This window comes from Semicossyphus pulcher, unplaced genomic scaffold (genome assembly GCF_022749685.1).
Source record: "Semicossyphus pulcher isolate SPU_LCO1_2020_fin unplaced genomic scaffold, fSemPul1.0.p SCAF_27, whole genome shotgun sequence".
Classification (NCBI taxonomy): domain Eukaryota; kingdom Metazoa; phylum Chordata; class Actinopteri; order Labriformes; family Labridae; genus Semicossyphus; species Semicossyphus pulcher.
The window spans coordinates 4,748,820-4,773,061 of NW_027211701.1; the positions used below are offsets into that span (position 1 = coordinate 4,748,820).

Here is a 24,242-nt window from a genome sequence, read left to right on the forward strand (position 1 = left end):
TCATGTTTTAACTGAAAGACTTTAACATCTTTCAGCGTCATCTATGAAGTGAAAACCTCATAGTCAAAGAACGTCAGTGGTGCCAGATGTACGATAACTATCCTATTTGTGCAATATTTTTGCCCTCTGTATGATGGACAATCAATACTACCAAAAAAGGCAGAATGTACGATAATTTTGCCCTTACAAAGAAACCCTCAATAACAGTTCAGCAATGCATCTGTCCCTCATCGCATCTTCCCTGAATGTGCAAGGATTTTGGTAAAATGTGATCATTTTAAAGCTGCAGTAAGATACGGCTGTATTTTCAATCTGGCTACACTGAAGAACGTGTCCTGATAAGTTTCAGTTATGACATTGCATCGCTCTTGTTAGGCTGCAGACAGCGCTGTCAGCTGAAGAGTCAAATCCATTGACAGTCATCACAGCAGCAGAGTGTTGTAGCAGCCAACAGACGGGCAGCTCTGCCTCGTGCTGTCCTTGCATTTCAATCACCCTTCTACACTTTCTTCACAGTTAGTTCTGTGGAGTAGGATGATATTGAGACTTGGTTAGCAAAGTTTACAACCTGTCATGCTGCGGCCCTGAATTGCTTTGTGTAAAATGACACCGCTAAAATACTGTGTGCAATACTGCGGTCATGTGGTTATTGTCACAGCCCCAAATATCATCCTTTCCTGGGGGCCCCAAACACATAAAGCTTCTCTTTAATTTGTATAATTATTTGATACATTTGAGCAACTGTTTCGTTAAATGGTTTAGCAGATTGAATCTTAAGGGGGGCCCAAAAGGAAAACTTTAGCATAGGCCCTAAAAAGGCTAATGGTGGCCCTGTTTGGTAAAGTCACTTTTCTGATTTCAGGTGCTACTTCTTTTTTGAAAACTTGCTCTTAAACAGTTAACGAAAGCAAGATTTACAGAAATACATAAATTAAATATAGTCCAGAGACTTTAAGTGGCAGTTAATGTGAAGGTTTATCATCAGCTTCACTTTGCAGGTACAGAACTGTGATAGAGAGGCTCTCATCCGTAGCAATCGTCATATCAGCAGACCAGTGCAACATTCAAGGCCACTAACCATCGCAGCAGCGTTCATCACGGGGAATAGAACAAAGGGCTGAGTGGGAGTTCAGTCCATCCATTTCTCTGGTTCAAGCTCACTGCCAAGGGGGATGAGAGACAATCATTTACCAACTAACCAGCCACCCGACCGTGCATCTTTAACGTTCATGAGCACTCATGTGAAGGGACAAGAGTGTGAGTCCGAAGATCCTTGTGGGTGCATGAGTCAACATTTTCATAAAATAAGTACATGAGCATTTTTTTAAGTCAACATTTTAGCAAAAGTCTTGACCAAAGTGGACAAATGGGGATCCAATATGAGCTATATTCAGTTCTTGGCCCAATAAAGGATGTTAACGAAAAGCTCAATGACTGCCATGTTCCTCCCTGATACCATTACATCATTGCTCTTTGACCCCCACAAAGTCTTGACACGCCTCATAAAGTCAGGGACTGGATTTATGTCTGAACACTTTCACATTAAATGTGATCCTGCTCTGTAAGGAGTTATGATGCACCATTAGATAGATCGGAGAGACTGTAACGCTCTTTAACAGCAATAGGGCATGGTATAAAAAGTTAATTTAAAGGTAATCGTCCTGCACAATTATCGTGTTTCCGAATACTACTACAGCTCTACATGAAGAAACGTTACCCATGATGCACAGAGAAGGGGGATTTTATCAGATGCGTATGTCAAATGTAAAACAAACTCCTCCTGGGCAAATGTTGAATCCTGACAGGCTTGTCATACCAGTTCCTCGAATTCAGTTGGAGCAAGTAATTTAATTAAGGATGTCCAGTTCATGTACAAACTGGCCTGCTGGCCTAAAAGGCTTGTTGATGTAATGGCCCGGTCATAAATGTTACATAGTCCTTCATTTAAACAGCAACATGTGGCCAAATTAATTGTAATGTCCACCAGAAGGAGATAAGCCTGTCCATACAGTATCTGCATTTGTCATTGCAACTGTGGTGAACTTGCCACGTGTTTAGCCACATCTGACATGCAAACGTGCAAAACTGTCCTACCATTGCTGACCCGTGCTGTAACAGGCAGCAGTCTCCTGAGAATCCACAATCAAGGACAATGGCATAGTTTATAAGCTGTCTTTTATGTGGCACTATCAGCAGAATTCAGCATCTAAAAACTGTATCTCTGTCTCCATTACAGAAACATGTGTGTTAAGTAGAAGTGAGACAATATGTAGTACAAATATGTCATTGTCCCCTCAGCTAACAAGCTTGCCAATTGACCTTTAGAAAGCTAGAAAGTTTGCACAGCAAACCCCCGACACACACACACACACACACACACACACTAACTCGCTCTTAAAAATTAAGGAGATTTACAATCCTGAAACCAAAATACCAGAAGGATTAAACAATGTAGGAGAAATAAAAAGAAGCTTGACTTGCGCCTGTGTTTAGCCGTTAGCTTGCAGGCCACAGTAGCGCTGTGAGTAGACCACCTTTTTTCACAATTAATTTTTCCATGCCTAATTGGCTTGACTGGGCCTCAGGTCTGAAATTGTAAAAGACACTTCTTTTGAAAAACCTAAAATAAATCACATTTTCCAGTGTCTTCACTAAACAACATTAACCCAAGAACACAGCAGGCATACACACTCCCCAGCAGGGATCCTTTTAGCTTAATGTTGACCTTTGCACAACTTAATGGCCCATTAAAGGCTGCTTCAGAGAAAAGTTTTTTTCAAATTCAAGTGATCAGTTCTGTGAACAAGTGCAATGGCTCGAGAATTGCACCATCACCCAAACCACACAAACCCAACCCACACACCAAAAAAGATGGTGCTCTACAGTCAACATGTGTCTTCTTTCCTTCCTTCCTGTCTCTCAGAAACAGCCACGATGCCCCAACAACAGTTGCACGCTGAAAATCAACTGCAGCTGGTTTCGGAGGCCAAGAATGACAGAGAGCAGACAGGAAGGCTAAAGATGTTTCTGATTGTTGACCTCGGGACAGACCCAGAGTTCTGTTTTTAACAGTGCAGATGTGAAACTGAGGCGTCACCACCGCCTCAGAAATGCAGAACACCACTTTTGACTTTCTTTTCATATTTTAGTTCGACTGCAGTTGTAGCCTGATAACTTTATGTGTTCAATGTTTAATTGAACTTAACAAAACCAAGACTCCTGGTACAGTAACCAGGGAAATCATGTAAAGAGAGGTTAGCCCCACTTTGCATTAGAAAGCTCTATGTGGATTTCAGTGGGTTAATTTAACTGCACTTAAGAGTTCCTTGCAATCTGTGAAACTGGCTCTGGTTTAAAGGGGGTCACAGAGTATTGCATTTTGGGTCAACATATAAATACAATGCCTTGACCTGACTATTTTTAAAGATGAGCTGTGAACTTATGACACCCACTGTTTTATAACATGTAACCTAACATACCAGCCACGATGTACAAACAATAGAAATATGTAAGGTTCAAGCAGCAGGTAACATCGTCTGCTTCTGTTAGATAACACAAGTGTGCACCATCATGTTTTTGTGTCATTTTGAGGTGTTGAGAAACGTTGTGTCTGCGAAGAAGCGTTTCCTGCAGTGACGGTGAAGCAGCATCAACAGGTGTGCAACTTCAGATCTTACAACTGACATGCAAATTATGGAAATTAACTTACACAAACGCATGGTAGATAAACGCCCAGGTTCTCGGTCTCTCCAGCACGTTGTACAGGTAGTTTTGGAGCCGCCGGTAGCGCACGTTCCTCCGGCCGCTCTGCGCGCTGTATATGAGCGGCTTCCCCAGCAGGCTGAGCCGGGCTCCCTGCTTCCCCCGCAGGCTGTCGGACCCGGTAGCACCTGCTGTGGCGGAGGCTGACAGCAAACCGTCTCCTGCGTTGTTCATCATCTTTCGTCCGGATTCCACATCTTTCAATCCATAGCCTTCGTTACGATGCCCCGGCGATGTCCTCATCCAGAGCCCGGTGCCACCTTCGTCTCCGCTGTGGTTCCGGGGCATGGCATCACCAAAGCGGGCATCAAGTGCGCGGAGGTCTTATCAAGCATGCGTGTCCTGAGCCAGGAGCTGAGCTAACATACACGTGCAGGACGCAGAAGGCGCTGAGTATTAGGAGCGAAACGGTCGCTGGTTACCGTCACACTTTGACCGCCCTCTTTCCTCCTGCTTCTCAAGCCATTTACAAAACTGACCCTGCGCGTAAAGGTATCCACCGCGCGTGTCCTGTACGCAGTGCTGTCCAGTCTGACAAATAACAAGTTAAAGATGCAGTGTGAGTCCGTTAGAGCTGGAGAGAAGGTATTTCAGCATTGGTTTTCAGCACAGGCTCTTTTTCCTGTACGCTTTACCGCCTGTTGCTTCATACATGCGCTGCGCATCCACGGCAGATGCGCAACTGTGCTGGTCGAGCCCGCGAGTGACTTTATCTCGATCCTCGTGTCACAGTAAACAGTTTAATGATCTTACTTCCACATCGCTCCATCATAAATATTTCAATCTCTGGAAGTTTGTGTTTTATTCTTGGTGGCAGCAACATTGCAAATGAACAACCGTCTCTCCTCGTTTAATTTAATTTCCCGAAAAAGTTCCAAATTACACCACGTCTGCGAAAAGCCTATCAGGTAACATGGATTCAGATGAATTTTCCACTTGGTCGACTGGAAAGTAACCACTGCGGACGTCTCTCTGAACATCTGCAGAAAATATTATGCTGTAACCAAAATTGCTTCTAATTCAGTGAAGCTTTCTTAAACTGAGTTATATGCGTTCCTTTAAAATGTGTTATACTATGAAAAGTTCCAAACTTTATGTGACCACATTTGCATGAAAAAAGACTAAAGGGGTCTGTCATCTGCTGTCCTGCTGTCACTAGAACCACGTGGCATTAAGACTTATTTCTCTTACATGAGTTTATTTGGAGCCTCTATCGTCTTCTCGTGTTGTAGTGCTTTTCGGGTGTTTATGATTCGCTGCCACATGAAGTCATTTGACCCAAATCGGTTTGTATTTTCAGAGCAATCTGTGAGCTGAATGAACAGAAAATGCTGTTTCCTTTGTGTCACCATCGCCTGAAGTGAGAGCAGTTACTAGAAAAAAGCCAGTGACGCCTCAGCGTGGACTTCCCCTTCTCAGACGCAATCCACGCTCCGTCTGAGAACAAACTATAGTATAGTTTATAGTATACTATAAATATAGTCTACATTATAGAAAATGCAAGCTTCTTAATCACCAGTCTGACTATACATGCGGCATGTTTGAGGGAAACACTTGATTTCTCTCAGTGAAATTAAAGTGGATGAGAAGGGAGAATGAAGCAGGACTGACAGCGTTATCAGCTGAAGTCAGCATCCTGTCACAAACACTCAGTGTGTGTGAGTGGACGAGGGTCAGAGAGCACGGGAGAGTGTATTCTCATGTTTAATCCATGGAGAGTGTGCACGAGCTGCTTTTACCTGCAGAGGTTCGACAGCCTCAGAGCAACGACCGAGCGACTCACTCTGTCTTCCAACAAAACGACGCCATCTACTGGTAACTGTAGCATCAGACAACCTCTCCACACACCACAGTACACGTTTCCAATGCATGTTTACTACCAGTTCTTATTCTTAAAGTTTTCACCTGGAGTAGATGATAACTTCAGAATACTTTTTGGGGGTTAATGGAGTGAGGCTTTTCCCTGTCATGCTGATAAGTTCACTGACTTTCTTCTGTTTTCTCTTTGGAAAGAGATGTTTTTCTCTTTGTTTGTTAAGATCAGCCGAGCTCTTCTCTGAGTGCCTTGATTACCCACACCTGAGGCTCATTGGGTCAGTGCAGCTGTGTATCAACTGCAGCTTCTGCCTCTTCTCCCTTTCTGCCCATTGAGCTCTTTCTTGCCCTGCATTCCTAATCATATATTTTTCTTTTCACTGCATTACAAACTGCAGCTTCTCTAACAAAGTATAAACTTTGCATGCAGTATGCTTTGAATTGGAACATACTACTGTTTTGCGCACATCTCTCACAGTCTAACAGGTGGAATTTGAATATTCCTGAGAAATTGTTGCCTTGGAGAAACAAAAATCCATTTTGCAGAGCTCAGTCTCCACACTCACGGACGTACGCGTGCTACTACTAAGTGAGAGAGTTTAGGCCTGTCCCACTGTCAAATCATCAAGTGTGAAATCGCTCTGATGCACATTTTGCAAAGACAAATTGTGCCCTTATTTTTTATTTTCAGTCAAATATCCTGAAATACATTAATGGCTTTCCTAACTTTTGGTGGTTTCCTAAAATATTTTAACACTGTAATGTCACAGACACAAATACATATTAGTCAGACAACCTGTGTTTGTAATAGTTTGAAATGTTTATTGCAGCAGCAGAACATAGCTTGTGTTTGGCTTCTAGGCTCAGACCTCATCCCTCCTCGCAGATTTATTTTACATGCAGACATTTGAGGAGTGATGAGATAATATCTTAAACCCCCGATGGCAATAACAGAGCAGAGGGAGAGACCAGAAATCTTGCAGCTTAAGTAGACTGCCAAATTGGGAAGTGATTGTAGAGAATCATGCATGTCAAGTATGAATCAGTGCAGCTTGAATTTTCTGCCTGAGCTATCGCTTCATACATGTCAGAACAGTCTATCCTATTCCTTCTTTTTTTTTTTACCACTTCAAGCTCTCATGGACTTACACACATGCACTGCGCACCTGACATGAGTTAAGTCCGTGAGGGTTTAGTGCTCAGGCTTTAGGGTGGAGTTTTGAATTGGGCATCAGTATCTTCTGCTGCACAGAATTGGGGGTCAGAAAAGGCAAAAAAAAACACTTGCTTGCATACTACACATCAAAGTAGTATCAGCATTTTATCATCTCAAACAAACAGCAACAATCAGAGGTCCATGTCAGGACAACACTCAAATAAACTCATTCATGATTTGGTTTCCAGGAGGTTGGGCTTCTTTACTGGTCCCAATGCTGGTCTTCAGGTCAGAACCAGAGAGGTTAAAGCTGCTTTTAGCGGCGATGCTGCAAAGAGACTGATACAATTTCCTGATTATAATCAAACAAGCACAAGTCTGTCGTTCTCGTCTGCCTTTGATTAGTTACTCTCTACTGCAGTGGTTCCCAACCTTTTTTCCTTGGAGGCACCCCGTGCTTGTATCTAAGAAAGGCTAACACCCCCGTGTGATTCATTTCAAATCTTTATTGACAAAAATCACCAGTCAGCCTATAGTTCGCAAATATACAAAATAGCTACTATATTTGAATGAGGACCAAAAATATATATTTTTTAATAGTTGAACAGATTTTATAAACATCAAGTAACTGCTTTTTTAATGATTTTATTTAACAAGCACAAACCTAATCTTGACAATCTCAGTGCAGACCAAGCCTCGCGCGCCCCAGCAATCTTTGGCGCCCCCCTAAGTGGGGCCTGGACCCCAGGTTGGGCACTGCTCTACTGCACTCTAATCTGGACCGAAACTGAATTTTTACCCATTATATTTTGTTCTATCTAACTTGTAACAATTTAATTGTTTCATTCTGTTTTTTGAGGCTCATTGTTCCTAAATGTCATTCAATTTTTTCTCTTAGCCTTGCTCTTGTGCTTGCAGCCACTTCATCATATGACAAGACCTGATGATAACTTCACCACTGCTTTCCCTCAAGAGGAACAGGAAGAAATGTTGAGATTTCTAATTTGGGTTTTTTTCTGTATCGCTCTGAAATCCCGCTGAGCAATAACTTTCATTCCTTCCTTTTTGCTGCCGAATACATGATTTCTGTCTTGTCTTTGGTTTTATTACTTAGACTTCAGAATGATGTAATACAGCCTCATGTTGAACGTTTGTCTTCTCCCGTCTTTTTCATGGCTTCAGCTTAAGTACTTTTCCCCAAAGTTATTGAATGTTTACTTTTTTTCAGCTTAGTTGTTTTTGGAAGGTCATCTTAGTGGACATTATTAAAAATGAACTTCATAATGTTTTTATTCCTCTTGCAGTCATGGTCGCTGTTTCCACCAATGTTTAACCTTTGACCTGATTAGATAGATTAATCCATTTCCTGAGAGCAGCATGGAAACTTCATCTTGACCTGTGACTTGTGTGATCTGCAGTTCTCCTTTCCACCACGATCCATATCCATGCTTTGTATTGTGGAGGTCATGACCTCTGATGCTGTGAGGAGGGGACCCGGGGGCCCAGCTGGCACTGCAGGCCTGATGGGAGGGAGGTTAGTGCAGATTGCCTGCAGATGTTGTTTCGGGGGGCCCTCTACTTATTTGACAAGAGGATGTAGAACATTAATCTCCCAAGCCCTCTGCTGCACTGCATCATATGTGAGGTCACACATGAGGCCATTATGTTCAACTTCCTCTTCAGTGAGGCACTCTGTGGCAGCACCCGAAGCACACAGTTATGGCGTTAAATTTTAGCATTGCAGCTTTGATGTGCAACTCCAAATACACATCCACATTAAAGATCACATTATAACGAGAAAAAGGTCACCTGATAACGAGGGAAGACTACGTTATAACAAAATAAAGATCACGTTATAACAAGATAAAGATCACGTTATACGAGATAAAGATAACGTTATAACAAGATAAAGATCACATAATGAGAAAAGATTACGTTATAACAAGATAAAGATCACGTTATAAAAAGAAAAGATCACGTTATAACAAGATAAAGATCACATTATAACAAGATAAAGATCACGTTATAACAAGATAAAGATCACAACGAGAAAAGATTACGTTATAACGAGATAAAGATCACGTTATAACAAGATAAAGATCACGTTGTAACAAGAAAAGATCACGTTATAACAAGATAAAGATCACATAATGAGAAAAGATTACGTTATAACGAGATAAAGATCACGTTATAAAAAGAAAAGATCACGTTATAACAAGATAAAGATCACGTTATAACAAGATAAAGATCACATAATGAGAAAAGATTACGTTATAACGAGATAAAGATAACGTTATAACAAGATAAAGATCACGTTGTAACAAGAAAAGATCACGTTATAACAAGATAAAGATCACATAATAAGAAAAGATTACGTTATAACGAGATAAAGATCACGTTATAAAAAGAAAAGATCACGTTATGACAAGATAAAGATCACGTTATACGAGATAAAGATCACGTTATACGAGATAAAGATCACGTTATAACGAGATAAAGATCACGTTATACGAGATAAAGATCACTTTATAATGAGATAAAGATCATTTTATTATTATATATTACTTGTTTTTGTGAGTTGCTGAAAATAGTCAAATGATCACTGATATAAGGTGCTTAAATATACTCACCAGATTGTGGGGACTGTATCATGATAAGTTTATTTAAAAAAAGACAAACAGTGGGGTAGCAAAACCATAACTTTGCTCCCCCTTACTGAAAAATGGGGATGCATTGCTCCACTTGTTCCATTGCTCAGGCACCTATGAGTTTCTGTATGTATGTATGAAGGTACAGTAATTATTGAGCTTGAGGCTTAATATTCCATTTCATACCTATATTAACAAGATGATTGAATTATAACATACATATATATACATACATTTGATTGGAGACATTAATATGAAAGCAGGTTTCTTCCACACATTCTTTTTATTTGTAAATAATAAAAATGAACTTTTTTTTAAATATAAAACATACACATCATTTGAGCCACATCTGTTATACAAACAAGAAATGTTGCAGTGAATGCTTTACTTTTTTCTAATTTTCTTTTTGTTTTGGTGGAACACAGAAGTTGTAAACAATCAGCTATTTTTTTTTCCTGTTAATACTGACAAAGAAAAAAAAGAAAAACCAGCTTTTACCAGATGATGAAAAGAAAAGTCAACTCCTCTGAAGTGGGACTGAGGGATCAGACGTTGGGTTTGAAGCACAACGAAGTGTTCAGACGACGACTTTTAGAGCAGTGGAACACCTGCAGATTTTGCAGCCGCGTGTTAAAGCACGGCCGGTTTGTGACCCAAGTCCATCGCCTTGAGTCTTCCCACTGTATGGTCCCTATATAACGTATTAATCGCATTATATGACTTTGCCCCTTTGCAAATATCACTGAACTAATTGAAAACCCAGTGAATGGCTGTTGAGTATTTACAGTTTATGACTCTCTGTGCATCTGCATTTATTCTTTATATAACTTAACAGTTCATATGTTATTATATCTGAAATCCTTATGTTAAAACATAATTCATATTTCCATATAAGTCGATCTGATTTGTACATATTTATTCATACAGCATCTCAGCCCCTTGGAGGTATACTATGAGGTGGAATAACAGTAAGAGGGGCTATGAGGTCTGCTCAGTACCACTGTACAGTAAAGTACATCTTCCAGAGGGTTGAGGAAAGACATCAACGTAATCTTGGGATTTAGTTTGAGAGACATTCAGCACCGGACTGAGGGACGTGGAATAGACTGCAGTTGAGTTCAAATGTCTTTGCGTAATGGGAATGGCTTCGGTTTCTTGGTTTTATCTCTTTAATATTCAAGTACGAGCAAACTGTACAACTGCATGCAACATACAAGCGGCCCTACAGTATGTGGAACTAACACACGTATCTAGTTCAGTATCTTTTTTTCTGTATCTGTATCGTTTTACAAAAATGTGCATGCAGCTTTGAACAGGTTCCAAAGTCATGCTGGCCCCGCCCTTTTCCTGGTGGGCGGGGTCTGCGGGCCAAACAGGGTGAGCATTGGTGTTGGTGTCCCGACAGATCAGTCTGGTTACTTTCACATTCACAGAGATGCACATTGGAAACTGTGAGAGATTCTTCTTTTCTGTTTGTTTGTTTCCTAACATCTAGACAAAGAAATGAACGGAACCAGTGACGGGATTGCTGCTTTTTTTCTTTTTTTTTAACTACATGTTTTTTTCAAAAAGTTAAACTTTTTGTCGTAAAAAAATCAAGCTCTTGTGCTTGTATTTAAATTTCAAAAGAATGTAAACTAAGGGCTGGATAGAAACCTGAAACGTGCTGGGGTGAAAAATAAGACGCTCCCATCTTTCTCTTGCGTTGATGAACAAAGACTTACTTTTTTTTTTTTACCTTTGTACAGTGATGTTTGAACCCTTGTGATATTTCAAAGTGACATAAATTTCATTTATTGGTCAACCTCCTGGGAGGCCTAATATACATCTATACAAAGACAACTGGCCCCGACATTTGCCAGTGGTGGAACAAGGAAAACAACGCCGCACGCTAATCTCACTGTCATGTGTAAAAATCTAACATGTGGCATCATTATCAGACCCTCCCCTCCCACCCCCTGCATAACACTTGCAGACATTGAATAGATTCTATTTTGTTTTTTATCTTTTGTATTTAGTTTTTTTCTCTCCATGCACACACCAGACTGACAACATTATCATGAGCATTTAACGCACTTTAAAAACATTTTGTGCCAGTAGTAACAAAGGGAAAGGAAATGAACGACAAAGCAAGCACGCTAGAACAGTGTGGCTTTGAGCAGCCATGGTAAACATATTGAAAAGAGGATTTTCGACAGAGAGGGACCAGTGATGCGGCTCCAAGGTCTAGGCACCAGAAGAAGGCCCTGTGCTTCCAGACTGAATACCCATGCAGGCGCACCCTTCTTAGGGGCAGGAGTGCCGGCAGTCTGTTGGGTTTCTGGAGGAGGCCACTGCAAGGAGGACTGCGCCCCCTACAGGTGTGGAGGGTGATTACCTCTGTCTCGAGTCCATACATTCCGATGCTTACGTACATTTCTTTGCTATTGTTGATTCAGTGAAAAACCACCCTGCTTCATTTGATTCTCTGACACTTTTTTGTCTCCCATCTTGAGAGCAACTGCTCGCCAGCCCTGCTTTTCCAGCGTACACAGAGAAAAACTAAGAGACTTCCTTTAAATGGATATGAAACACTGAAATGTGGCGCTTCCTACAACAGACAAAATTAACTGCGACAGAAGTGATTGTCAGATCTCAACAAAGCTTTCTCATTGTGACTGTTTCTGATTGTTGTTGTTCTACATCTCCGGCATCTTTTTTTGTGTTTGTTTCTCTCTACAGTACACTTCATAGTTTGTTTTACTCGTCGAGCGGTGTAGAGCTGTTGGTCCACTAAGATCGAACCCCGGGAGGTCCGGAGGAACTGTCAAGTGATGACTGGGAAGCCCGCCGCGTCAGGGAGGCAAGTGTCGGATCCACCAAGGAGGACGGTGGGAATAATTTGTACCAACCAATGACTGTGCTTGATAAGTCCAGTTCCTCCAATAGGATTTGTGCAACTCCCATGAAACTTTTATGGTCCATACGGCCGTAGTCTCCCCATACAATCACCTGGAAGGCAAAATATTCCAAATTACTCAGCACATTAGTTCCTTCTTCTAAAAGATATTTTATTTATTTATTTATTTTCTATGGTGGCCCTGAGAGCTCAACACACTGTAAGTTATCAAAACAAGCAAATTAACAAAACATCTCTATTGATACACAGACATATAGTTAGGCTAGTTTTGAAACTTAATGTTAGCTAGCTAACATTAATACTTACTTTCAGAACTTTCACAAGGTAAGTTGGCGTTAAGGGGACAAAATTAATCAGTTAGCCCAATTGTTCAACGCTTTTAAGTGTCCCCTGGAAATACTTGTGTTGTCGTCTTTGCTTTGTTTTTGTACTTGCTTGTGTTGTCTGAATTTGTTTGTGCTGCAGTATTTGGCTGTGTTGTTTTATCTTTTTTTATTATTTATAAGAAATAGTATGAAATGACATAACATTTAAGACTTGTTTTAAATATAGGAGTGAGCGATACCTGGCAAGATGTGAAATTAATCATTCGTTTTAAAACTAAATTTGATTGACTTGACTCGAACAGTGTTGGGGGTAACGTGTTACAAAGTAATCCGTTAGAGTACTCAGATAACTTTTTTGTTGTAAGGAGTAATGTGTTACTTTTGTAAAGTAATCCGTTACTGGAAAAAAAAAAGACGTATTTCCATTATTCTTTTGTCGCCACAAAAAAAGAAAGTCCCTGCAGCACTGTTTTCTGTTTCTCTCCTACTTCTTGGCAGGTAGCTGTTCACCAGCAGAAGTTAAACACAGCTGAGTCAGTGCACATGCGTTGTTAACTAATTCAACTAGTGAGATGGCAGAGAGGATTTACTTCATGGAAATATTCCCATTCTTTTGAATTTTTGGGTGAAAGGAACACGAACAACTTTGCGGTGAAATGTAAGTTGTGTCTGGAGGATAAGTGCATCTGCAGCTAAACACAGCTCCACAACACTGGTGGGACTAAGAGCCTGTGTTGTATTGATGTCAATGAAACAGCTGTGCCTAATACTGTATGCCTCTGCCCAGTTCACTGTCAGACTGTTAGCATAATAAAGAGCTGTAAAGGTTATATTGCGTCTGTCATTCCTGTTATTAGGCTACAGATTTACAGAATATGTGCCGTAAACATGTTGGCTTAATTTTTGGTAACGCAAAAGTAATCTAACATGTTACTTTTCTCAGGAGGTAACACAGTAACGTAACGGGTCACTTTTTAATGCCAGTGATCTTGTAACGTAACAAGTTACTTTTAAAAGTAACGTTACACAACACTGCTTGTAAAGATGTTGCAAAGATAGTAGTCTAGTGACAAGGGTATTAACATAAAACTATTATGTCTTTTTTTATGTGGTTTTTGTTAAATTGCAGCAGGTTGAGCTCTCAGAGCCACTGTAGTTTTCCACTTTGAATTGAAAAACCTTTAGCATTGTATTGAAAAGATTTATCTTCAACTTACCTGTAAGACTTTACCCTGTGGGCTTTCCTCAAATAGCAGTGCTTGCTGGTACAGTGGGTCAAGTGTTTTCCGTGCAATCTTGGTTTTCTTTTTGGCTACGTACGCTCCATTATTCAGCAGATAGACCTTGACATATGGAGCTGAAGGCAGAAGCGAAACAATAAAAAAGCCATTAGGGAGGAACACAACAACCCTCCAATATCATTTAGATCACATCTCACTGCTGGTTTTATGGATATGGGAGGGAGAGGGTTCAGCTGGTTGTATCTACTGGATCTGACTGGACGTAAAGTGTATATCATATATTAATAAAAAGAGTTATGACTGATGTCTTGAAAGGGAGGGAGAGATGAGTTCTTTGGTATCTAAAGGGTGCTCAGGTTCTCACCAGGGAGGGATTTGGATCCTGGCTTTTGTACAAGTCCTCGAGCTCGGATGACTTCCACCTCCAGCTGACCCTTCTTCTCCATCATACCAATCTGAATATCGCCTGGGAAAAACAGAGAAAAGAAAAGATGATTGGTTTAATGCATCAGGAGGAGATCAATGACAGATGGTGCTGCAGAGCTAAAGGTGCTGACAGCTGCAGGATGAACACGCAGTTAAAAAATATAAAGCACAAGGGTTTGTGGTGGTGACTGCTGGCTCAGCCTATAAAATATATGATAAAAAATATACGATAAGGGATCTTTTATACACATTTCGCTCAGCATTTCTGGAGGCTTTTGAACGGATGCAATAGATCACTTTAATACATCTGACCATATATTACATTACATAATACACTTCATAGCATATTATAAGTTATAATGTCTGTAAAATTCTATTCGACTGGATTACTGGATTACTTCCTGCAATTTTCGCAGCCCTGTCTGCAACACAATTTGAGGCACTCTTTGCATGTATATAGCTATTTTAATTTTGTTCTTGTTTTTATGCCGTCATCATTTTTGTTTTTATTGGGTTTTTTTTACTCCAAATTTCCTGTGCATCAATAAAGACTTGTCCTATACTATATTAATTAGATGTGTGAAACAATCTTAACTTCAGACAATCAATAGAAAAAAAATACTGGATAGATAGATAGATAGATAGATAGATAGATAAAAAAAGGAAAATAAATCAAAACGTTTTTTGTTTTGTTTTTTAATATCAATGTTTCTAAAAGTGGGCTACGCCTGAAACTGAGATGTTAGAGGAGAATATCACCAGTTTCTTACCTATGGCAGGAGTTGCCAGTGTTTGCCTTCCCACTAACTGAGCCGGTCCCAGACCATCCAGGAAGTCACTGAACTGACTGCTGGCACCCAGGTTCACTCCAGAGAAGATCAAACTAACACAGAAAACAAACAGACATGAATTAATTATCACAAGAATGACCAGTGTCACGGGAAATCAGTGTAAAGTCTTAGTGATGTCTGTAAACAGTTAGCATACTTTGAGACTTCAGAGCTCATTTCGCTGCCTTCAGGGAGCCAATTAGCTGCCAGTCATTTTTTACAGCATGAAAAACATCTCAGAAATTACCCAAGTGTGTTAATCCAGCACAGAAACAGCAGGCCTTAATTTGATTCAGTCACAGTTTGTGTCTTATCGAGCCAGAGTTGCTTTTACAGTGTGCTCATTATGTTAGACTCTGTTTACTGTCAGACACCTGACACATACATGCAGGACTGGAAGTTTTCACCTGGACTTAATAAATTATTTTAAAACTGATGAAATAAAAAAAGCGCTGCAGCCTGAAAACGCAGGTTGAAATGTAGAGTGGACATAGAAATAAAGGGACTATGACTTTGCTTTCCCCTTTAAGAGAGAAAAGTGATGATAAAAGAGGGAGGTGTCAAGAGTGAAGAACAGGAAGTGTGCGGTTTACTGACTTCCCCTCAGAGTTGCAGCTGTTCATGCTGCCGTTGTTGGACTCTCTGCTGGGCTGGCGGCTCATGTTGCGGGTCAGCTCCACGGCCATGCCGGTCTCTGTGCTCCTCTGGATGGGTGCTCCCTTCTCCTTCTTACTCTTCCCCTCTGGATTAAGGAGAGATGGGAAAGATCAATACTGACTTAGTCTTTTGTTTTTGCTAGAAAAAAATGCAGATTTTCCATCCCCCCTTTGGCCCTGTCTCGTGCTGATTCAGTTTACAGAAGGTGCAAGTGTAATGATAAAACTGCTCTGATGAAATGAGTGATATCTGCACACTGTCATCAAACCACAGAGCACAATTTAATCCCAGTTGAATCTGTCATCAGACAAAAACACATAGTAATCTACCATCATAGCTGAGGTTGAGCTCAACTTTTTTTCCTTCCTGATATCTTGTAGGAATAGTTTGAGATTTCGTCAAATATGCATATGCACTCAGATTAAAAGATCAACAACACCTGCTATATCTGTGTGCTACAACGCTACAGCCAGCCACAGCTAACTTATCTTAGCATAAAAACTTTACGGGCACTGTCGTACACCCAGCAACACAAGTGTCACGGCTATTTTCCTCCTGACGCAGTTTTCATCCCCAGTGCCCACGTTGTGTAAATAGCAAGTGATCTTGCGCCCACATTAGCGCACATAGGCGTGTTGGTCTTAAAATGAGGAGTGGTCAGGCAAATGGGTGGCGCGTTGCTATCTTAAGGACGCAGAAAACGACTGCGCCAGGGTGCATTATGGGGTATACATTGGAGAGTTCACAACACAAGTCTCTGCTTCTTATACACACAGGGACGCACAGCAGCGCTTCTACTCAGTGTACTACTCAAAAACAGTGTATTTGCAGATACAGTGAAAAAATGGAACGGAGGCCTGTGAGACAGCAAGCTTTAGTTTTCATCTCCTTAAATCATGATACTGCTTTTGGTTTGTTACCGATCTGATGAGAAGTGCCGGAAGACATGGACAGGCTCACTGCTGCCTCCACACACACCTGCTTCGCCTCAGGGAGCTCTCATTCCCTCTCAGTCAAAGGGATTCAGAGCTGACACTGTGATTGGTTTGATTCATGTCGTGCCGAAAGGAGCCTATGAATAATCCAGGGACTTAAGCCAACCTCTTTGTGCCTTGCGCCTCGTTTTGCGCCCAGATTGTGCGCCGTGTAACTAGCAAAAGTAAGTCGGACATGCCCTAAATCACCCTTCCGGCGTTTAAATAGGGCCCTATATCTTATTTGTGCAAAGCATGAAGTACAATACCAAACAATGCAAACCTGAATTGTAATAATGAGAGACTGCTGTTTGATATGGGTTGTTGTGAGGGACTTAGCGTATTTAGAACTCAGCTTCTGTACAAATTTAGCAAACAAGGTAGCAAAACGAAGTCTGATTGTATGAGTCTACCAGGTATGATTCTACTTCCCACTTGATTTAATACCTCTGTAAATATTTTCCTTATGAGTTTATTGTCTCAATCTGTAGTTTGAAGTGTTATTAAATACGGCACGATGTTCATTTAGTATAAGTAATATAGACAATAAGCAGGGTGTGCTTTGAACATGGCTAACTTGTAATTGTCTCGTTCAGTATTCAGTTGTACTAAAAAACACTGTAAGGTGCCTTGCTGGTCATTTTTTAATTGACTAAATTTTGTTTGAAGTATAAGCTAATAATCTTGAAGATTTTCATTTAAATAAATGTCTGTTAAGTCACTATCTATCGCTGAATGAGTTAACACAAAGGTGATTGAGCCTATGGCCCACTGATGAAAGCCTTTGTATTTGCAGTATTACAGACTGGGTGTCTTGTGTGACTTTTGCAGAAAGTGATGCCCAGTTAGTGACGTGTTTTCCATCACCCAGCAGTGGTTGGTCTGCCAGAGAGGGTAGGCGGAGCTAAGCGGCTGCTTTTCCGGAGTAAACGGTAACCTACTATGGCTGAACAAAGAAAGCAAAGATCGATGACTACAGATACAACTCGACGCTCAGATGAAGGCAAACAGTCTTAAAAAGAAGGCGACCGTCAGCGAGGAAAATCAAGAGTTGCAACTGGAGCCAACAGTGGACGTCACACATGCAACACTGTCTGGATATCTGGGAAGCTTGCTCCCGCAATTACCATTAATCGCCATAGGTGCCGCCAAAGAGAATGAAACTGAAATGAGATTAGTACTTTAGCCAAAATTAGCCTCCCCATTAATACCACAGTTCTGTGAATTACGGATGCACCTTCCTAACAATCTGGCACCAGCGTTAGCTAACCCTTGTCTCTTCCTCAGCTCCACCTTCTAGTCCAAATGCGTCACTTCAGGATACAAAAACAAATCATCATAGCCTATGATGATTAAAAAAAAAACACGTTTCCCATGAACCCATGCTGTGGTGAGGGAAAAACACTTCGAGAGCACATTTATCAATGGGGCAAAGCCTCAGATCCACTGTTTAATCGCTCTCTGTGAAGTGCAGCCAAAGTCACACCCATGTCCTGCTGAATCTGTTAATCTGTAAACAGGAAATAGTTGGGCACAAAAACTACCTAAAAACCTCTGTGACATCTTTGATTGGGTTGCGTCCACCATCTGACTCATTGTGTTGGCTGTGTGGTGCAAAGAGACAAATATAGCTGCAGTTCTAAGCCTCCCAACCTTTTGTATGTGCTGAGCATGACAGAAATATTCACATTAAGCAGGTGAAAACAGCCTGAGAAATATATATTACCTACTATAAAGCGTTAAATAATTGAAATCCTCAAACTCAAACAGAAGTCTCCCTTACCTGCTCTTGCTCTCATCCATCATGAACAGGAAATGTTTTTCAAATTAAGGCTGATCGTGGCACTATCTCTACTTCCTCCCTACATCAGGGAGACAGGGCGGGAGACCCCCTTAGGCCCCGTGTTCTCTAATAGCTTTTATGTCCACTACAAAGAGGGGAGCTCAGTGTTTGGCTTTCATCATGAGTCTTATGCCCCCCCTGTGGTAAAAGTGCATGCTGGACTCTGGACTGTTATGCGACTGGGAGCTGAGCTTGGAGGGGCTCTCAGGCCACCATGTTCTGAAAGGCTCTGAAACACATTATTTGGTTGTTTGTCTTCGTAACGACAACTGGCGCAGCAAAGGTTTGTTTTTTACAGAACAAAGGACACTTGCACTTCAGTAGAGTCTGCGGCACAGACTACATCTTTAGTGTCTGCAAGATCTCTTCATGTTTTGTAAAAAACATTCACCCAACACCTGCATATATTTACGTTCCATATTGTTTAATGACTCTGTTTTGTTTAGTATCTCCTCCACAAATACAATGTGTTGGCCGTTCGGGCCGCAGCCATCTTGTTTTTTTGGAGCCAGAAGTGACTATTTTTGGACAAGAGGGGGGATACACAATGCTTTACCTTTATCCTTATTAACACCTTTGTAGCAACTTGTCGATCACAAGGTATTTACGCCCTAAAGCGTACCCTGTATTGTCGTCTATTTTACAATGTTACAATTTCATTTGTCAGACACTTCTGCTTGTTTTGTTTATATAATGATCATCAGCAACATCAACAAGGTCAAGTTCATCATCATCATCATCATCATGAGAACCCTAATCAACATAAACCACATCCTCAATGTCCTCATCTTTAATAGCATCAATATCATTAAGTGCCGAGGTGTTCATGAAAGAGCGGGCTCTTTAGCTTTAGCTAGGTCTATTTGACTTTAAATGGAACCATATTGCTTTACTGTAGAGGGCTAAAACAAGCATTTGAGAGTGATAACAAGACATAAAATGCACCATGCCCAAAATACTAACAATAATAAAATGAAATGGATGTTTCGGTCTCATTTGCACCTGAGTAGATCAGGATGCTGTTTGTCCACAACAATTGTTAATATTGATAATTTGCACAGTGATTGCTAAATGTGAAACTAAGCCTATATCTCCAAACTAAGGTCCATTGTATCCACAGCTCAGATGGAGATGATAATTCATGCCTTTGTTTCCTCCTGCTGGGACTATTGTTATTCACTTTTCACCTGTCTAAACAAAACATCTCTGAACTGGTTACAACTAGTCCACAATGCTGCAGCCAGACTGCTAACTAAGTCTTCAAAAATGTCCCATATAACACCAATTCTGTCTTCTTTACACTGGCTTCCCATAAAATTCAGGATATGTTTTAAGATTGTTGTAATCACCTTTAAAGCCCTGCGTGGAAAAGCACCTGCCTACGTCTCAGATCTCTCAGCCTTACAACACCAGCAGGTGTCTGAGGTTCTCTGACCAGGTGTTGCTCGTTATCCCTCACTCCAGGCTCAAAACCAAAGGTGACTGTGCATTTCAGTTTGTGGCTCCAACACTCTGGGACTCTTTCCTGAATTCCTTCTAAAATAAGCACTGAGACTAGTAGAGGTTGAAGTAGCTGTTTCGACCCTCCAGCCATCAAGAACATATGTGTGCCATCCCAACAAATGAAATATTTTGTATGATTGAAGTACATAACAATATTTATTGAATTTCATATTTGTGGCTGGAGAAATTTGCCACATGATTTATTTGGTCACAATGGAACATTTTGGGGTTTCCATTGCAACTCACCCGGGCCGCTGATCTGTGAGGTGCTGCGGCTGCGACGGTTGCCGACAATGGCCACCACCCGCGCGCTAAGGCTGGAGCGTCTCTTCTTGCTGCCACCGCCCACCGTGCCCAGCGCCGTGTCTGATTGGCTGCCGTCAGTGCGCTCCTGTGTGTAGATCTCCTCGCTCACACTGGAGCTCTTCAGCATGCTGCGGCCCACCGACCGCAACTGTCGACTGGAGAGAGAAGACACTGGGTGACTCTGTGATCCGGTGTGATAAAGGGGAGGTGTTATTAAGATTAACTTCCTCTATACTGTACCTTTATTTTAGAACAACACAAAAACAGCATGGCCAACATGAAACAGGAGAGGATGATACTTTAAACTTACTATGGTTTAATCAAACAGCAAGTGATCAAATAACAGGTGACAAGTGACATAACCTCCCAAATAACTAAAACTAGCTATTTGTGTTTGTTGGTTTGATGTGATTTTGGCATTTACTCTGAAATAAGACAAGAAAATATCTAGCAGTCCAAAGCTGATAATCAAATCATGCATTAAAGTTAATTCTTCTGAAACGAGCCACGACACTCGGACAGAAGCCGACAAGCCCTCTCTGCTGCCCCCTAGGGGTTCGAAGAAGCCGCCGCATGTCCATCCCCTCAGAGGGGGTCAAAGTACTGCAGGAGAGCCCAGCTATGCTGCCCCTATCACCCATAGTCTCCACTCCCTGTGGGCTCCTGATAGCCACAGACCAGTGGCCCTGGGGAACCAAGGTACAACTGGGAAGAGGGAGGGTGGTTTGAGGCCTCTCCTCTGCCCCCTGCAGGGGGGTCAGGGAGGGGCGTGCAGCAGAGGGAGAGGAGAGAGGGAGGGGAGGGTCCAGGTCTGGAGGATGGAGGGGATCCGGGCAGTCACAGCACAGGATGCATGCAAGGAGGAATCTGACACATGCAGAGGAGATGCACAAACACACACAGATACACAAACACAGGCACAGAAAACAAAGGCCACAAAAAAAGAGACATTAAAAATAATATTCTAAAAAATGTAAAATGACAAGTAACATATACAAAAGTCATATCATCATTTGTTGTTTTTGGCTGAAAACTATGTTATTCGTTGTTTTTCATTTAGTTTATTAAAGCTGGAGTGTAACTACGGTAGTTTAATGCCAATGAAATATCATTTTGTGTTGTTTTATTCTGAAAGGTCAAATTTTTTTTACATACCAAATTTCATCCAACAACAAGTGATACTCAGCCTCACAAACAAATGTAATGAAAGGCAGGAAATATAAAGATTTTAAGCAAAAAACCTCAAAGCTGTCAATGAATTATTTGAAATTGACTGGCAGCAGTTTATCAGAGATATGGGCGCATGGCGCAGGGTGAAGAGGGCCAGAAAAATACAATTGGTGATAAAAGAAGCATTTAAGGGGTTCTATGTGTTGATGCAATCTCATCCCTTCTTTATTTCTGTTCCTGTCATAAGTCACTTCCAAAAACTCATCATCAAACAGGCCTGAAGCAGACACGAGAGTATCCACAGAATACAGATATTAATGTACTCCGAGTGAAAACTAACCTGAGGCCTGTGTCCTTCTCTGGATTACTAATTTATACCTGCTGTCTCTCTAAAAATGGACCTGTTCCCTACATTATAGAAAGGCTGCATTACAGGCCTTCTACAACTGATTTTATCAATGATTGCTGACCTCCATCATCTACTTATTGCAATTCCACTCTTCATCTGATCACAGCTTCAGAAAACATGAGACACATGCTCACCCTCTGAGAAACACTCTTTGCTCGATCACTTGAACATGTTCATCAAATAGGGAGCTGATTCTTTGTTTTATCAATACTTTTAAATGTATACTTTGTGTTTTTGGCTGACTGCCGGGGTCAGCCCAACACGGGTCTGTGTGTGACTGACTGACTGAGTGATGGTACTTTCACAGCCGTAGAGAGAGAGAGAGTTGCAACATTGCAATGGTGGATCATGGAGCATATTGGACCTCCACTGACGCAACTCTCTGTCTATAGGGCTCTGGATACTTTGTTCGGGGAGTAGGCAGGGCTGCTCCTCCACTGTCCTCACCTACGTCTGCAGCGCGCACTTGCTTTCAAACATGTTTTTCATCCACCTCATGAGGACAGTCCTTGTAACACATTGCCCACAAAAGCGCACACTGACCTGATGAGGTCAGTGTCATACTAGGTTTTGACCTAGTCTTGTTAAATATTTAGCTGATACTGTAAAAGACAAGCAGAAGTCTGTGTGCGATTAACTAGTGTTGCCAGATTGGGCGGGTTTCCATGGTAGATTAATTTTGGGCTGCTTCTGTCCACATTTATCGGGGTTTTGAACACCAAACAATGTTTCATTTTATGGTCAAAAACAAAGATGTCATTGTTTCCACTCACTCATTGTTTTTATGGTGGCATATTCATGTATTTATATTTTTTATTTATGTATATATAGATAGATAGATATATAGATATAGATTTTGGCAGTTTCATTCCTCCATAACAGTATAGTTTTGAATAGTTTGGATTTTGGTGTTTGTTTTGTTGCTCACATTTCATGGCAGTATTTGATGACTTTATTGTTAAAAGTAATACTAATTTGTGTATTTGGTTGTCTAACTGCACTCTTTTTGGGTTGTGATAGCATAATTATTACATTTCATCTTTGGTTATTTGATGCAGATATTAACTTTTGTATGCTTAAGATCTGTTTTCTATTGCGTATGTCATGGTTTTATTGTTTTACAAGGGTTTCTGGCTAGGTTATGATTTTTTATTGAATTTTGCTGGTTTTGAGTTGTAACTGGGCTGGAAGCTGCTACACTGTGCTTAATACTTGGTCTACTTCTTCAATAAATCTCCTATAGTTTCTAGTTTCTGTTTGCTCTTTTGAAGTGGTTTTTGAGGGTGGTATCCATTGAGTATTCAAACTAAATACTTGGCTAATAAGTAGAGGGTTTGAAGAGAAAAAAAAGGTTGGTTAACATCAAGCGCCTGAACAACTGACAGAGGAAAGAGGGGAATTAACATTAGCTAACAAAAAACAAGTTAATACAACCAGCAGGTTAGCCATACTTGTATTTGTTTTACAGGGGAAACCTCAGGTTAGCTGTTGCTGCGGCATGACAATACATCTGGGCTTCATTGTGCTATCAAACACATATCACCTCCTTCTAACTACCTCGTGATGCTACAATGTATTTGGACCTTTCGTTCAAAATTATGGGAGATGTAAATGCTACAGTATACTTAGACATTTTAACTTTGTGTCTGTTACATTTTAGCTGAATTTCAGATATTCTTTGCAGCCTGGTTCAAAAACTCAACAAACTGCACAGGTGTTATGTTTGAGAGCCATTTTGCCATATTTTCATGATGGTGCTTGTCTTGAGAAATGAACATTTTTCAGTAATTAAGTAACTCGTTCACGCTCAAACAAGAACCTGTTATTTTCTGCACCCTCTCTCCCTCACCCCTGATGTTGGAAAGTGTGTCAAAGGCCGTGGGGTTCTGCTTTTATAACGCTCTGTTAGGATTGATCTGTGGTAAGGCCATAAAGAACGGAGCTTTCTCTCCTCCTCCTCCTCCTCCTCCTCCTCCCAGACCTCAATGCATTAGCGGCTAATAAGCTGCACTACATCACCAGCTGGCCCACTGAGGACCACTGGGATGGGGTCGTTTGTCCCTGTCAGCACACGGCTACTGTATGTGTGTAAGTGTATGTGTCAGAGTGTGCCTATACGTGAAGAGGAAGTAGGATATTTTGTGAGTTTTTTTTCTTATCTAGTTTTTGATAATTGATTCTAGCTCAGCTTGACTTGATAGTTTATTGCAAATGTTATATTTTGTTTTTAATTTATTTAACAAGAAATTTATTTTTCATCTTATTTGAGACTTTTTT

At 40.9% G+C, this 24,242-nt stretch overlaps 2 protein-coding genes across 3 annotated transcripts in view; both read right to left on the reverse strand.

Annotated features, from left to right (window-relative positions):
- Nucleotides 1–4,120, reverse strand: part of LOC138604810 (potassium voltage-gated channel subfamily KQT member 5-like) — a 136,407-nt gene extending 132,287 nt beyond the window's left edge. Inside the window, exon 1 of the mRNA XM_069676806.1 lies at nucleotides 3,710–4,120. Coding sequence (XP_069532907.1) covers nucleotides 3,710–4,050 — 341 coding nt within the window. The 5' untranslated portion in view covers nucleotides 4,051–4,120. The remainder of the gene's footprint in view (nucleotides 1–3,709) is intronic.
- A 5,525-nt stretch (nucleotides 4,121–9,645) lies between these two features.
- Nucleotides 9,646–24,242, reverse strand: part of LOC138605003 (regulating synaptic membrane exocytosis protein 1-like) — an 89,931-nt gene continuing 75,334 nt past the window's right edge. For both annotated transcript variants that reach the window (XM_069677071.1, XM_069677072.1), the window contains 6 exons: nucleotides 20,327–20,541; nucleotides 15,701–15,845; nucleotides 15,044–15,156; nucleotides 14,212–14,313; nucleotides 13,824–13,963; nucleotides 9,646–12,372 (listed from right to left, as the gene is read on the reverse strand). In XM_069677071.1, coding sequence (XP_069533172.1) covers nucleotides 12,154–12,372; nucleotides 13,824–13,963; nucleotides 14,212–14,313; nucleotides 15,044–15,156; nucleotides 15,701–15,845; nucleotides 20,327–20,541 — 934 coding nt within the window. In that variant the 3' untranslated portion in view covers nucleotides 9,646–12,153. The remainder of the gene's footprint in view (nucleotides 12,373–13,823; nucleotides 13,964–14,211; nucleotides 14,314–15,043; nucleotides 15,157–15,700; nucleotides 15,846–20,326; nucleotides 20,542–24,242) is intronic.